The 15,867-nt window shown below is 44.3% G+C and overlaps 1 protein-coding gene across 4 annotated transcripts in view; it reads right to left on the minus strand.

The window, feature by feature from the left end:
* The window catches only part of ap2a1 (adaptor related protein complex 2 subunit alpha 1), a 109,816-nt gene extending 97,869 nt beyond the window's left edge, over nucleotides 1-11,947 (minus strand). For all 4 annotated transcript variants that reach the window (XM_063062916.1, XM_063062917.1, XM_063062918.1 and 1 more), the window contains exon 1: nucleotides 11,752-11,947. In XM_063062916.1, the coding sequence (XP_062918986.1) occupies nucleotides 11,752-11,818 (67 nt within the window). In that variant the 5' untranslated portion in view covers nucleotides 11,819-11,947. The remainder of the gene's footprint in view (nucleotides 1-11,751) is intronic.
* Between the last annotated feature and the right edge of the window lie 3,920 nt (nucleotides 11,948-15,867).

Here is a 15,867-nt window from a genome sequence, read left to right on the forward strand (position 1 = left end):
AATAAATAACAGCACTGAAAACAAGCTTGCCGACATATTCCAGACAACCGTCCCCCTATAGAGCTCCTCTTTGATTCCCAAGGGTAGCTTTGTTCCTGGGCGGCGAAATCTCGAAGGAAACATCCTAAGCTCAACACACTGATGCAATCACGAGGAAGGCACGCCAGTATACTTCATCAGGAGTTTGAGGAGATGTGGTATGGAATTGCCAGCAATTAACACCATCATTCCCACAGTCCTGATTGAAAAGCTACAGAACCTAGGCCTCTGTACCTCCCTCTGCAACTAGACCCTAACTGGAAGACCACATTCTGTGCAGAATGTCAATAACATCTCTGTCTCGCTCCTCGCTGACAATCAACACTGGCGCACCACAGGAATGTGTGCTTAGCCCACTGCTCTACCCTTTCTATACCCCATGGGTGGCTAGGCATAGCTCAAATGGCATCTATAAATTACAACCACTATTGGCAGAATTTCAGATGGTGGCAAAAGGGCGGACCGGAGCGAGATATACCAGTTATCTGAGAGTGGTATCGCAACAACAACCTCGCAGGCAATGTCAGTGAGATCAAAGAGCTGGTTATTGACATCAGGAAGGGGAAGTCAGGGGAACACAAACCAATCCTCAGAGGGATCTGAAGATCTAACCTGGATGAAACATATTGATGCAGCTATAAAGGAGGCAAGAAAATGGGTACATTTCATTAGGGGTTTGAGGAGACTTGGTGTGTCAACTAAAACATGCGAAAACTTCTACAAATATACCGTGGCGAGCATTCTGACTGGCTGCACCACCGTCTGGTATGGGGTGGGCGGGGGGGCTAATGCATAAGATTGAAATAGGTTGAAGAAACTTGTAAAATTAGTCAGCTTCATCATGGATACCGACTCTCCATAGCATCCAAGACATCTTCATGGAGCGATGCCTCAAAAAGACAGCATCCATCATTAAGGATATCCACCACCCAGGACATACCCTCTTCACACTGTTACTGTCAGGAAGGAGGTACAGAAGCCCAAAGGCACACACTCAGTGGTTCAGGAACAGCTTCTTCCCCTCTGCCATCTAATTTCTAAATGGACACTGAACTCACAAACACTACCTCACTACTTTTTTTTTTAATTTCTGTTTCTTTGCAGTGATTATTTTAACTTAACTATTTAATAGACATGTATGTACTTACTATAACTCAGTTTTTTTCCTATATTTATCACGTATTTCAGAGTACTGCTGCCATAAAGTTAACAAATTAAGACATATGCCAGTGTTATTAAATCTAATTACGATTCTAATTGATGGCTTTGTGGTCAAGTTTGTGAATGATAAAATGGGTGGAGGGGTAGGTAGTTTTGAGGAAGCAGAGGTGCTACAGAAGGACTTAGACAGATTAGGAGAATGGGCAGAGAAATGGCAGATGGCATACAGTGCTGGGAAGTGTATGGTCATGCCCTTTGGTAGAAAGAATAGCAGGAATAAGTGAAAAACTTAAAAATCTTAGGTGTAAAGGGACTTGGGAGTCCTCAGGCAGGATTCCCTAAAGGTTAATTTGCAGGTTGAGACAGTGGCAAGGAAGGCAAATGCAATGTTAGCATTCATTTCAACAGGACTAGAATATAAAAGCAAGGATGTAATGTTGAAGCTTTACAAGGCACCGGTGAGGCCTCACTTGGAGTATGGTGAGCAGTCTTGTGCCCCTTATCTAAGAAGGGACGTGCTGATGTTGGAGAGGTTTCAAAGGAGGTTCACAAAAATGATTCCGGAATTGAAATGCTTATCTTATGAGGAGTGTTTAATGTCTCTGAGCCTGCACTGGGGGAGGAGGGTACATCTTACTGAAACTTAACAAAAGTTGAAAGGCCTCTATAGAGTGGACAGGGAGAGGATGTTTCCTATGGTGGGGAAATCTAAGATTAAAGGACGTAGCCTCAGAAAAGAGGGATGTCCATTTAGAAAAGAGATGAGCAGGAATTTCTTTAGCCAGAGTGGTGAATCTGTAGAATTCATTGCCACAGGCTGCTGTGGAGGCCAAGTCTCTAAGTATATTTAAGAAAGAGGTTGATAGATTCTTGATTAGTCAGGGCATCAAGTGATACAGGGAGAAGGCAGGAGATTGGGGCCGAGAGGGAAATAGTTCATCCATGATGAAATGCCGGGGCAGACTCGATGGGCCAATTAACCTAATTCTGCTCCTACATCTTACGGTCTTATGCTCAAAGACTCTAGCAAATTCCTCCAGATACACAATGAAGAGCTCTCCGACTGGTTGCATCACTGTTTGGTATGGAGGCTCCAAAGCAAAAGATCGAAAGAGACTGTAAAGGGTTGTAGATTCAGCCAGCTCCATCATGGGCACAACTCTCCCCATTATTAAGAAAAATCTTCAGAAGCTGGTGCATCAAATAGGAAGTATTCATCATTAAGGACCCTCACCATCTGGGACATGCCCTCTTCTTATTACTGTCATCAGGGAGGTGGTACAGGAATCCGAAGACACACTCAATGGTTTAGGAACAGCTTCTTCCTGTCTGCCATCAGATTTCTAAAAGTCCTATGAATAGATCACTGAGTCCCCTTTTGCACTAAATTCGTAATTTTTGTCTTGTACTGCTGCCACAAAACAATAAATTTGTGAGTATATGTCAGTAATAATAAATCCGATTCTGATCCTGATCTGAAACAACAGAAGCATCCTAATCAAACAGCTTTTCATCACTACCTAACCAGATTAAGTCTTACTGTGTCAACTTACGTCATTACAAGCATTTACTCGGCCAATGTAATCTATTTAGACTATGGCTGGACTTTACCAGCCTGTGACATATCAAAATTATATCATCCTCTGTAGAAACCACCTGTTCCAATAAATGCTATTATTTTGTATTCCAAATTGTTGCATTTAACACTTAGATTGCACTCTTTTGGCTCACCATCTTAGAATTGATAACTGAATCCCTTATCCCCAGAATCAATTACCTACTGCACACCATCCATACTAGCTCCAACACAGACGGTCCCAAGCCCATCTGCGAAAGGAGGAGTGTTGGGCATGAGGCTCACAACCCCATCCCATGAAAACCCAGTGCAAAAGAAACACCAGAAGCTCTAGAGAGAGGAAGGGTACACCAGGATGGGCTACACCTGGGGACAACGTGAAAGACTGGCCCAGGACAGAGGATTTTGGTGAACTGCTGTCAGCGACCTACAGCCATAGATGTGATGGGTTGAAGTATGTCCTCTCCGCACTAAGCTTATCACTACAGCGGATCCAACATTGATATTCAAATAAACCACACGAAGTGCTGGAGGATCTCAGCAGGTCAAGCAGTAATTAGAAATAAACAAACAAACAGTCAACATTTTGGGCTAAGACCTCCTTCAGTCCTGAACAGGAGGCTCGGCCCAAAACATTGACTGGTTATTCATTTCCATAGATGCTGCCTGACCTCCTGAGATCCTCCAGCATTTTGTGTTGCTTTGGATTTCCAGCACCTGTAGACTTATTATATTTAGATATTCAAGTTTTTCTTTAAAATCTCCATCTCATAATCTCATCTTTGATCTTTGCCTACCTTAATGTTATCTCTTAAACTATGGATTTCCTCACACTTTACTCCTAAAACTCTTCAGATTGAACATATAAAATACAATTCTGATATGAACTAACTGTGGTACAGTAGCAACAGTTAGCGCAATGTTGTACAAGATCGAGCTTCAATTCCTGCCGTTGTCTCTGAGCAGCTTGTATTTTCTCCCCCTGACGTCATGGATTTCCTCCAGGTCCTCCGACATTCCAAAGATGCACGGTTAGGGCTAGTGAGTTGTGGCGACGCTAGGTTAGCACCGGAAGTGTGGCGACACTTGCGGGCAACCCAGCACAATCCTCACTGATTTGACTTGATACAAACAATGCATTTCTCTGTTCTGAAGTATTCGTGACAAAGCTGATCTCTATTTTATCTTTTAAGATGCAGGCATTCTCTCATTTCTCAGGCAATGGGATTTTCAGTTTAAGAACTGAAGCTTAATTTCCCAGCTCCCATGGCAACACCCAAGAATTTCATCTGTCTCCCCTGGTATGGTCACCATATAAAGCTTTTCTTCCCCCTATTTTCCGACACAGACAAAACCCCCTCATGGATGGCTGTGAAAACAGAACACTTTTACCAGAGGAGGGGCTTCATTCTCCCTCAATCCTGCAAGTTGTTGTGTCTTTGTCCATTGATTCTTTCACCACGTACCCATACTAAAAGGACAACTTATGGTCCGGTGCTCCCAACGCAGCCTCCTCTACATTGGCGAGACCCATTGTAAGTTGGTGGACCACTTAGTCGAGCACCACTGCACCATACATCACAAGTGAGACTTCCTGGCAGCAAAACATATTAATTTCAATTCCTATTCTGACATGTCAGTCCATGGTGTCCTCTTGTGCCAAGATGAGGCCACCCTCAGGGTGGAGGAGCAGTACCTTATATTCCACTGGGTAGCCTCCAACCTGATGGCACCAATATCAATTTCTCTTCCCGGTAAACAAATCCTACCTCCCACCCCCCATTCCTCACTGACCTCCTGCTTCTTCTCAGCTGCCTATTACTTACCCCAGGTCACCTCCTCCTTCCCTTTCTCCGATGGTCCATTCTCCCTTCTTATTAGATTCCTTCCTCTCCAGCCCTCGACCGTTCTCACCGACATGATTTCACCTATCACCTTCCATCTAGCCTCCCCCCCCCCCACTTTTTTTTATTGTGGCATCTTCCCCCTTCCTTCTCAGTCCGGAAGAACGGTCTGAGCCCAAAACATCAAGTGCTTATTCATTTTCATAGATGCTGCCTGACCTGCCGAGTTCCTCCCGCATTTTGTGTGTGTTGCTTTGGATCTCCAGCATCTGCAGACTCCCTCGTGTTTACAATTAATGGTAGTCTGTCTTTGGGATGTGGGAGTTAACTGGAATATTGGGGTGGGGGATAACCTACATGGTTACGGGGTGTAGGAGCTACGTATCTACTTTCTGTCTGTGTTGTGTGGTGTAATCTGTCATGTGGGTTGGGGTGTGGTAGAAGCAAATGAGTATAGTTACACTATTTCAGTTCAGCCGCTAATTACACTTAGTACTATCGCTAATTAGAATGCTTAGTTATGCTGAGATTGCTATATTTATAATTTAGTTTCGTTAGTTTTCAATTGATGCAAGGTCGTTCGCTTTTGCTGGTTTCTTAATAAGGGATCGAACTTACTTTTTCGGTTTGGAAATTCATTATCGGGAAGTGCGTTATACAGTGTCAAGTACCCTGGTTTAGTCTTTCAGTGGTTTTAAGTTGTCTTACCAAGTACCTGCTACGCAGGGAGAATGTGAGAACTCCGTACAGCACATATCACACACCTGACTCACGATGGTGCAAACCAGCAGCCCGAACTGCTGCCATTGCCATGACTACTATTTATAGTTCAACTGACAGAAAAAGATAATGAGATTATTATAATATTGCTGTTTGTAAGGGCTTGATGTGAAAAAATACTGGTCTCCATTTCTAACAGCGATTCAGAGAAAACTTAAGGGAACTCTGACAAGACATTTTAGTAATGAGACAAGGGCAGGTCAATGTTTCTTTTGAACAAAGGTGATTTAGAATTTAAATTTTAGAGCACAGTGTACAAAATTATGCAAGGACCAGTCTAGGCAAGCAAGAAGGACCCACATCTCATATCAGAGAATTCAATAGCTACAGGTCATAGATATAAAGTAAACGGCAAAAGGTTGGATATCAAGGAAAGGCGGGGGGTTGAGAATCCCCTCCCCCCAGAAGGTGTGGGGCTCTGGATCTTTCTCTGCCTGAATGAGTGACAACATTCTTTTTCACACTTGCAGACTGACAAATGACAATAAGGTACACTGAATCTGGAATCTGAAGAAGCTGAAGAGAAGCAGTTCCCAACCTGGGATCCACGGACCACTCAGTTAACGATAGGGGTTCACAGTATAAAAATGGTTGGGAACTCCTGCTCTAGAACACAGAACAGGATAACACAAGAACGGGTCCTTCGGCCCACAATATTGTACAGAACCAGCAAAGTAGTAAAATCAACCCCCCCCCCCAAAAAAAACTAATTCCTCCTACCTACATAATGTCCATGTCTCCCCGTCTTCCCCACATCCATGTGCCTCTCTAAACATCTCTTAAAAGCCTCCAATGTATTTGCCTCTACCACCATACCAGGCAGCACATTTCAGGCAAACACAACTCTGAGTAAAATAACTTACCCCTCACATTCCCCTCTGAAACTAACCCCCCTCCTCACCTTCAATGCACGCCCCCTGGTATTAGACATTTCTACCCTGGGAAAAAGATACTCCTTGTCTACTCTATCTCCGCCTCTCAATCTTATATACCTCTACCTTAAGGAGGCAGATTCCCTCATATATTTAATGTAGCTTGATGGGCTGTAACCAGAGGCTACGGGAAGGTGGGAAGGATCAATAATTTTGTTTTGGCCTGCAAAGCTGAGAGGCAGAATAGATTCCATGTTCTAAATCTCACTGATTTGAAGTCTAAAGATCAAAGCAAATTTACTATCAAAGTATATATACCATCCTGACATTCGTTTCCTTGCGGGCATTCACAGAACAAAGAAATACAATAGAATCAATGATAAAACTGCACATAAAGACTGACAAACAACCAATGTGCAAAAGACAAACTGCACAAACAAAAAAAAATCATAATAACAGATAAACAGATTGATAACTAACTAAACTAACACTGAAAACACGAGTTGTAGAGACCTTGAAAGTGAGTCCATAGGATGTGGGATCAGATCAGTGTTGAGTTGAGCGACGTCTCCTACACTGGTTCAGGAGCCTGATACTTGACGGGTAGTAACTGTTCCTGAACCTGGTGTATGGGACCTAAAGCTCAAGGCGTGCACACACTGCCGTCCGTCTGCACTCACAACTGTGCAAGTGAACTCCCACCAGCTTAATAATAGCACCCAGAATTAGTGACACAGCTGATGTGCCAATGAGTCTTCAACAATGGATGCAACTTGGGATCTTTGATCTTTAATTACAGTTTTGATCAAAAGATTTGCTATTCTCCTCAGGAAATTGGTTTCCATCCATATAAACCAGGGCAGCTGCAGTCACAATTCTCAGCGACTAGTGTGCAAACATATGCAGAGAATTCATGGACTGATGTACTGCCACATTTTAAACAGACCCAATGAAAAATCGACAGAGACACCAATCTATATGCTGCAGAAGTAGAACAGTTGACCACTTTCTAGCTTTTTCCCTACAAATTTGGTCCCAAACTTCCAGTTATTTTCTGACACTCTTTCACTTATTTCAATATTGAGCCAGAAAAAATGGTGCCAGGGGTCTTTTTTGCAGACCCAGGCAACTTCTTCCAGTTTGCCTACAAAACAGCTTATTCCTCCTTTATCATGCCTTTCCTTTCTTTTCAAGGTGGCTGGGGTCCTGTCGGAGTCCGTGATCTACAGCTGCAGCTCAAACTAGACTTCTCCACAGGCGGTGGGTTCTTGCAGCCTGGAAGACGTGTGCCTTTGGGGTGCGGCCCTGTGGACATCCCAGTTCCTCGTCAAGTGAAGTGTCACAGGAGACCGAAACATCGGGGTAGCAGGCGGTGTGCGCTGCTGTGGAAGGCCCCTGCACCAGCGATCCTCTCGCTCTCTCTCAAGGGTGAATGAGAGGCTGCTGGCCACTTGCATTTGTTGCAGGAGCGACCTCTCTCCCCCTCGCTAGTGAGAGAGCGCCTGTCTGAGATACCGAAGTGTTGGGATGGACTGTAGTTTTCTGACAGTCTCTTCGGGGGCTTTGCTATTGCTTGCATGGTGGGGGGAGTGGCTCGATACTTTTGCTGGAGCGAGTGGCGGGGTAGGGGAAGGGGGAGGATCAATGCTTTTGCTGTGGCTTGTACATGGGAGGGGAGAGGTAGGGCTTTGGGGTTCTGACATTTTTGTCATTTATTCTTTGGGGATTTATTTCTGTTTCGCAGATGTCTGCAAAGAGTAAGAATTTCAGCTTTTATGCTGTATATATTCTCTGACATCAAACTGAACCAGTGAACCACTTTAAAGCCCTCAGAAATAGTAAGGAATATTATTGGCACATTTGAAATAGAAAGATTAGCTTTATTTGTCACTCGTGCATCAAAACATACAGTGAAGTGTGTTGTTTTGCCTCAGCGATCAACACTGTCTGAGGATGTGCTGGACTGCAGATGTTCCCACACTTCTGGCGAAAGCGGAACATGCCCACAGCTTACCAATCCTAACCTCAATGTCTGCGCAATGTCTCTGGAGCAACCGGAGGAAACCCTCACGTGCATGGGGAGAACAGAGTAGAAAAGGCAGATCTCAATACTGGCAGTGGCCCTGTAGATGATCTGCCATATTCCTCAACTTATTCAGAGATACAACACGGTAACAGGTCCTTCTGCATTGGCGCTGCTCAATTACATCCATGGGGGCAACTAACCTACTAACCGGAAAGTCTTTGGAACATGGAGGGAAACCGGCGCACCCAGAGGAAACCCATATGGTCAAGGGGGAGAACGTACAAACTCCTTACAGGCCACGGTGGGAAATGAACCCAGGTCGTTGGCACTGTAGTAATGTTACACTACCATCAGCAGCCCACAATACTGAGCTGAACATCAGATTCAGGTTTAATATCACCAGCATATGTCATGAAATTTGCAGCAGCATTACAATGCAATACATAATAATAGGGAAAAAAAATATATTTTTTAACTTGTTAAAATAAATAGAAATAATAAAGTAGTGAGGCAGCGTGCATGGGTTCAATGTCCATTCAGAAATCAGATGACAGAGGGGAAGAAGCTGTTCCTGAATCACTGAGTGTGTCTCTTTAGGCTTCTGTACCTCCTTCCCGATGTAGCAATGAGAAGAGGGCATGTTCTGGGTGGTGGGGGTCCTTATAAGATGGATAATCCCTTTTTGAGGTGCCATTCCTTGAAGATGCCCTCGATACTATGGAGGTTAGTACCCATGACGGAGCCGACCGAGTTTACAAATCCCTGCAGCTCATTTCAATCCTATGGAGTAGTCCCCCTCCATACCAGACAGTAATGCATATTCCCACCTTCACCCCTCCTTTTCTGCGGTAAGCTTGCCAAGCTCGCACAGATGGGGGAAGTCTTTGAGCAAATATAGTGCCCCCATCCACCAAGTGAAAGATGGAATGTCATGATTTACCAGTGGGCTTACAATGAAGCAAGGTGGAAGAAATGTGAAGAGATCATATAGCTCAGTTGAAGATCCATTTTATTCAGAAAGGGCAAGACGAGGGAACACACACCAATCCTCACTGAGGGATCAGAAGTGGAGAGAGTGAGCAATTTCAAGTTCCTGGGTGTCAATATCTCTTGAGGATCTATCCTGGTCCCAACATATCGATGCAGCTACAAAGAAAGCACAACAGTGGCTATGTTTCATCAGGAGTTTGAGGAGATTTGGTTTGTCACCTCAAACACTCAAAAACTTCTATTAATGTACCTTGGGAGAGCATTCTGACTGGCTACATCATTGTCTGGTCCAGGAGGTGAGTGGGGAGGGGAGAACAACTGCAACGGATTGAAGTCAACTGCACAGAGTTGTAAACTTAGTCTGCTCCATCATGAGAATCAGCCTCCATAGTATCCAAGACATCTTCAAGGAGCAATACATCAAAAAAGATGGTGTCCATCATTAAGGACCCCCACCACCCAGGCCCCCTTCTCAGTGCTATCATCAGGAAGGAAGTACAGAAGCCCGAAGGTACACACTCAATGACTCAGGAACAGCTTCGTCCCCTCAGCCATCCAATTTTTGAATGGACACTGAATCCACGAACTCTACCTCACTACTTTTTTTATGGCTATTTTTCATTACTTATTTAACTATTTGATTTACATATATACTTACTGTAATTCAGTTTTTCCCCCTCTCTATTATATTTTGTATTGTACTGCTGCCACAAAGACAACAAATTTCACGACATACGCTAGTGATATTAAACCCGAATCTGATTACACGTTTCTAAATGCAGAATATTCACTGAAGGTGTATTTTGGTAGCTAATGAAACAAATCAAAACAGCAAACTTGTGCAGACTTACAGGAAACTAACAAAAGCACACATAGCAGATCTGAACAAACAACCTCCAAAGGACTTTGGCTCAGCAACTTTGCTAAATGAAAACACTAATGCAGACAGTGGGATGTCCCAATAACAAGTTTGTGATTACTCTTGGGGAACTCGGAACAACTGGTAAATGCTGGCATATATGTCCCTGCTAACCTGGAATCACTCAAATCATAAAAGTGTTTAAGGTGCCCTCTTTTCATCGTTACCATCAGGAAGGAGATACAGAAGCCTGAAGGTACACACTCAGCGATTCAGGAACAGCTTCTTCCCCTTCTGCCATCTGATTTCTGAATGGACATTGAACCCCTGAGCACTACCTCACTAGTTTATTATGCTTCTGTTTTGCACTATTTTTAATTTAACTATTTAATACACATATACACTTACTGTCATTGATTTTTTCCCTATGTTTATCATGTATTGCCACTAAGTTAACAAATTTCACCAGTGATATTAAGCCTGATTCTGGCCCCTTTTAATACACACTGACGCAGGCCATCAATAAAGTATTGCTGGAGCTTGCAATCTGCACCATTGCAAAATAAATAGGGTACAGTTCTAAAACACAAAAGGGAGTAAATGTTATGGCAGAACTGGAGAAGTGTACAGTCATTATCATTTTTGAGTGGTCTCAGTAAAGAGCTGTACTTGTAACTCTGATGCTGATGGTCAAGGTTCAATACTATTGAGAAATAAGGAAGGGCACGCTCTACACCAGGACTGCAGTCGCTTCCAGTGCATTAACCACAGATTTTTTGACGAATGCAGTCAACAACCTCATAACATCCTGACCAATTTGATCTTACTAGATTATCAGACGTTCTACAGCATTAACCAGAGTGAGCAATCTCATTGTTTTGTACAAAGCACTCAAGGGGACTGAAAACCTCGCTTTTGCCCTTGTGGTAGTCTCCCTACATCAATTCAGCTTTTGGCACCTTATTCAGTGACAGATCCTGCATTTTGGGCATCAGTTCTCGTTTATCTGCAACATCTCCAGGCCTGCTCTAAATTCCTGGTTCAGGGAAGATATACAATGAACAAATGTAAGAATTAGATAAGGCTGTCATGAGGAGAGGGGGGAGAGAGGCAAGAGGCAACCGCCCTCGATCTACTGCCCTAAATAGCGGCATCCCTGGTCCTTCTAAAATGGAAGTGCTGTGCCCACAACAAGGGGCATGCCACCAAAACCCTCCCAACAGGGCACGATTGTCCACATTTGTTGAGCACAACAGGGACCTCCTGGGCAAGGAGGAGGGAGCAGGAGTGGACTCCACCTCCAGCCTCCACTCTCTCTCCCTCACACAGAGGGAGTGAAGTCAGTCCAAGGAAACGCTCCAGAGCACTACCAGCACCATGGGGTGTGACGGCACTCCGCGGCATCACCGTGGAAACCGTGCAACCCCCAAACCCAAACCCAACCCCTTGTAATGCCCCAATAAAAATATATGATGCACAGATTAATACTGGTTAATTAAAAGGGAAGGGACTGATCAACATTAAGGAGAGGGCAGATGAATTATAAATGAGCTGAAGGACGCCCCCACCCACTCCCCCAAAAAAATATATCTGTAGGCACTCACAGTTCCTAATGTCAGAGATAAACACCGCCAGCCCCCTCATCCCATCGCCTTTAGACACCGCGGGCATCTTCTCGGGTTACAATCTACCGCCTCAGCCAAGAGAATCGGGCGGAAGGCAGCGAGCGAGCGGGCGGCCGCGGTCTCTTACAATGAGAATTTCACACCAGGCCTCGGTCTGCCTGTCACTGGGCGCCTGGATCAGCAGGCCGGAACTGGGTGGAAACCAAGCCGCCCAACCTTCATCCCCTTCCGCCGGCCTTGTTGGGCAATATAAACGTCAATCATAGAGTTCTGTTGTCTAATTAGTTAAAATCAACGTCACTCACTGTAAATCACAAATACTATTGGTTTATCAAACTTGAGTGTACTGTCAACCCTCCGTCACAGCTCATTGGTTACATGGTGCGTCAATGCGCATATTCTAAATTTTTATTGGACTGTGTCAGCATCAATCAACACGGGCTCTGGAATCTATTTGCTAAAAAGGGATTGTACCACTTGGTGGGTGGGATCTACTCATACTTTCTTCCGTGAGTGAGCAAAACAATTGTCTGTCAAAATATTCGGAACTCTAATTGGCTGGTATGATGATCATGGGGTGGGTGTAATGTTGGAGCCGTGAAGTCGGGAATGAGGCGCGGAGGCGGGAAGACAGGATGGAGCTTGATGTCACTGGACGAATTATCAATTTGAACAAAAAGTTAACATCGCGTTTGTTTTTAAACATATGGTAAATAATATTTTCCATGCAGCGGCCATTACAAATGCGATGCATTTTGATTGGACGATAAACGACATCGTAACGGAAGTACCGCCCTCCTAAAAAATCGCTGAATGGTTAGTAAATCTGCCAATAACTAAAGTCCTGCTTGATGATTGTGCGGGAGGCCTGTCAATCAATCATGCGGCGGCCCCTTGACGGTGGGAGGACTGGAATTAATATAATGAAACTTTCTTCATTCTCCGGAGGTTCGGAGTTGTTGCAGTGATCAATATTATTCCCAGACCAACATTAACTGGTGCAAAAGGGGTCATGAATTGGTTCGAATACGAGCCCCATGTACTGAATTAACAGTGTAGAAACTAGCCATTTGGCCTAATGCTCAAATTATGTAGAGTATGGAAACCCAGTTTCCTCATTCATTCAAACAACATTTGACTAGTGCATTTGAGTGCACAAACCTTGTGCATTTGACTAGTTTCTCTTTAAATATGTCTATGCCATTCACATCGATTGTGAGAGGGCTTTCTACGTGCTCACTTCTCTGGATAAAGCTTTCTCAGGAATCTCATTGGCTTTATTAAGGACTATAGAGTCACAGAACAGTACAGCACAGAAACAAGCCATTGGGTCCATCTATTCCATGCCGAACCGTTTCAGCTGCCTACTCCATCAATCTGCAGCAGGACCATAGACCTCCGTACCCCTACCAGGCGTGTACCTTCTCTTAAAGGTTGAAATCAAGCTCGCATGCACCAGTTGTGCTGGCAGCTCATTTCACACTCTCACAACCCTCTGAGTGAAGGAGTTTCTCCTCATGTTCCCCTTAAACTTTTCACCCTTAAACCATGACTTTTGGTTGTAGTCCCACCCAACATCAGCGGGAAAAGCCTGCTTGCATTTACCCTATCTATATCCCTCATAATTTTGTATACCACTGTCAAATCTCCTCTCAATCTTCTGCTTTCCAAGGAATAAGGTCCTAACCTATTCAATCTTATAATTCAGGTTCTTCAAACCTTGCAACATCCTTGTAAATTTTCTCTGTACTCTTTCAACCATATTTACATCTTTTCTGTGAGTAGGTAACCAAAACTGCACACAATACTCCAAATTAGGCTTCACCAGTATCTAATGTTGAAGTTGTCTAACATCCCATCTCCTGTACGCAATACTTTGAATGTGCCAACAGCTTTCTTTACGACCCTGTCTATCTGTGACGCCACTTTCAACAAATTACGGACCTGTATTCCTAGATTAGTCGGCTGGTGGTGCAACGAGATCAGTGCCAGGCTCGAGAACGGAGGTTCCCGAGTACGATCTAGTGACAAACCGCCCCCGTGCGCGCTCTCCATCCGCGCCGGGTTGATGTCGAGCTCGCAACTCGGCCTCGTAAAATAATACTGCGAAATGTCTGTGTGAGGAGTGGTGCCCCACACAGCCTTTCGAACTGTGCCTTGTAAGGCATGAAAATGCTCGATGCTGGCCTCTCAGGTCTGAGTCGATGTCGTCATCATCATCATCATTCCTAGATCCCTTTGTTCTACCACACTCCTCAGTGCCCTACCGTTCACTGTGTAAGCCCGACCCTAGTTGGTCCTACTAAAGTGCAACAACAGGCAAGGCTTCTACTCTAATACTACTCTCACGTTTTTAATTCAGTCCCAAATGACCAGTTCTCATCAAAATAACAATTGTATGTTTATCTCATCAAAAATAGATTCAAAAGATTCTAAGATTCAAAGGTTGAAAGTACATTTATTATCAAATAATGGATGAATTATACAGCCTTGAGATTTGTCTGCTTACTGGCAGCCACAAAGCAAGAAACCTGAAGAACCCAATTAAAGAAAAAAAAGACCAACACCCAATGTGTAAGAGAAAGAAAAAGATGACAAATCATGCAAACAATTGAAGTGAACAGCTACATTCCGAACCAAATTGAGTCCTCAGATCGGAACCCCAGAGTAGGCCCAAAGCCTCACTTATCAGTTCATCATTTTAGTGGGCATGGTGCAGAGCAGTCGGGGCAGTCATCATACCCTCAACACCATGGAGAAAGGAGTGCTCATCATGGAGAATGAGCGAAATCGGCTCCTGCCCCGGATCTTGTCACTCTTGTCTTTTCAGTCTATCTGGGCCAGTGTTTAAACTGACCAAACGATGGAAAAGTAAAAGTCTCTGGTGCCCAGGAGAGAGGAGTGAACATTGTGGAGAGCAAGCAAAATCATTCTCGCCTCTGATCTGGGGTGGCGGTTACATAGTCTAAACAGCGGATCGTACCTCGCACTAGGATCTAACTACGGCAAAGGAACCGGGATCTTCTAACTGATTCCTCATCTTTTTTTCCTCCAGTCCTGCTGAAGGTTCTCAGCCCGAAACGTCGACTGTACTCTTTTCTCTAGATGGTGCCTGGCCTACTGAGTTCCCCTAGCAGTGTAGATGTCTTGGCTACTATGGAGGCTAGTACCTATGATGGAGCTGACTAATTTTATAGCTCTCTGCAGCTTACTTTGATCCTGTGCAGTAGAGCCACCCCTCGCCCCCAATACCAGATGGCGATGCAGGGGGATTAACAAGCAAAAAACTAAATAGAACTAAGGTACAGTTTTGACAAGGTCTATCTGAATGGTGGAACAGGGCTTGAGGAATGGTGGGTCAAGACGCATCTGAGGAAGACAATAGGAGTCAACATTTCAGGTCAAGCCCCTTCATATACATCCAAGTTCACATATATCCTAAATGATCCTAAATATATTCAATGACTAAAAATCCACGTTTCATTACCCCTCAAAACTAATCAATAAGCTTCAAGGGCTTGGCCTCAATACCTCCTTGTGAAAGTCGGATCCTTCAATTCCTCACTTGCAGACCCCAGTCAGTTCAGATTGGCAACAACATCTCCACATTCTCCATCAGCACAGGAGCTCCCTGCTCTACTGTCAGGGCACTGGAGCAGGGATCCAATCGCAGACCCAGTACTGCGCACACAGTGATATTAATTGAGTAACAAATCCCAAGGTGCAAACCAGGTCAGCGTCAAAGTTCAGGCAGAGATCAGAACATCCATAGAAATTCAAAAACCAGAATCGGGAAACGGGCAGAGTCAATATTCAGACAGACAGAGTACAGGTACAAATACTGGAAAGGTTTAGGAAAACTCACTGGCACAATCTGGCAACAAACAGGTGAAAACACAGGATGGAAATACACTAACAATAAACAGAGAGGCAGATGATAGGTGGAGCACAATGAGACACAGGTGGCGGCAATACAGCTAATAATGAGAAACAGGTGAGAGACGGAGTAATACAGGGGCCAACACAGAGCGTCATAGGAAGTCATTCCTGCCTGTGGCCATCAAACTTTACAACTCCTCCCTTGGAGGGTCAGAC

The sequence above is a fragment of the Mobula hypostoma genome, chromosome 11 (genome assembly GCF_963921235.1).
Source record: "Mobula hypostoma chromosome 11, sMobHyp1.1, whole genome shotgun sequence".
Classification (NCBI taxonomy): domain Eukaryota; kingdom Metazoa; phylum Chordata; class Chondrichthyes; order Myliobatiformes; family Myliobatidae; genus Mobula; species Mobula hypostoma.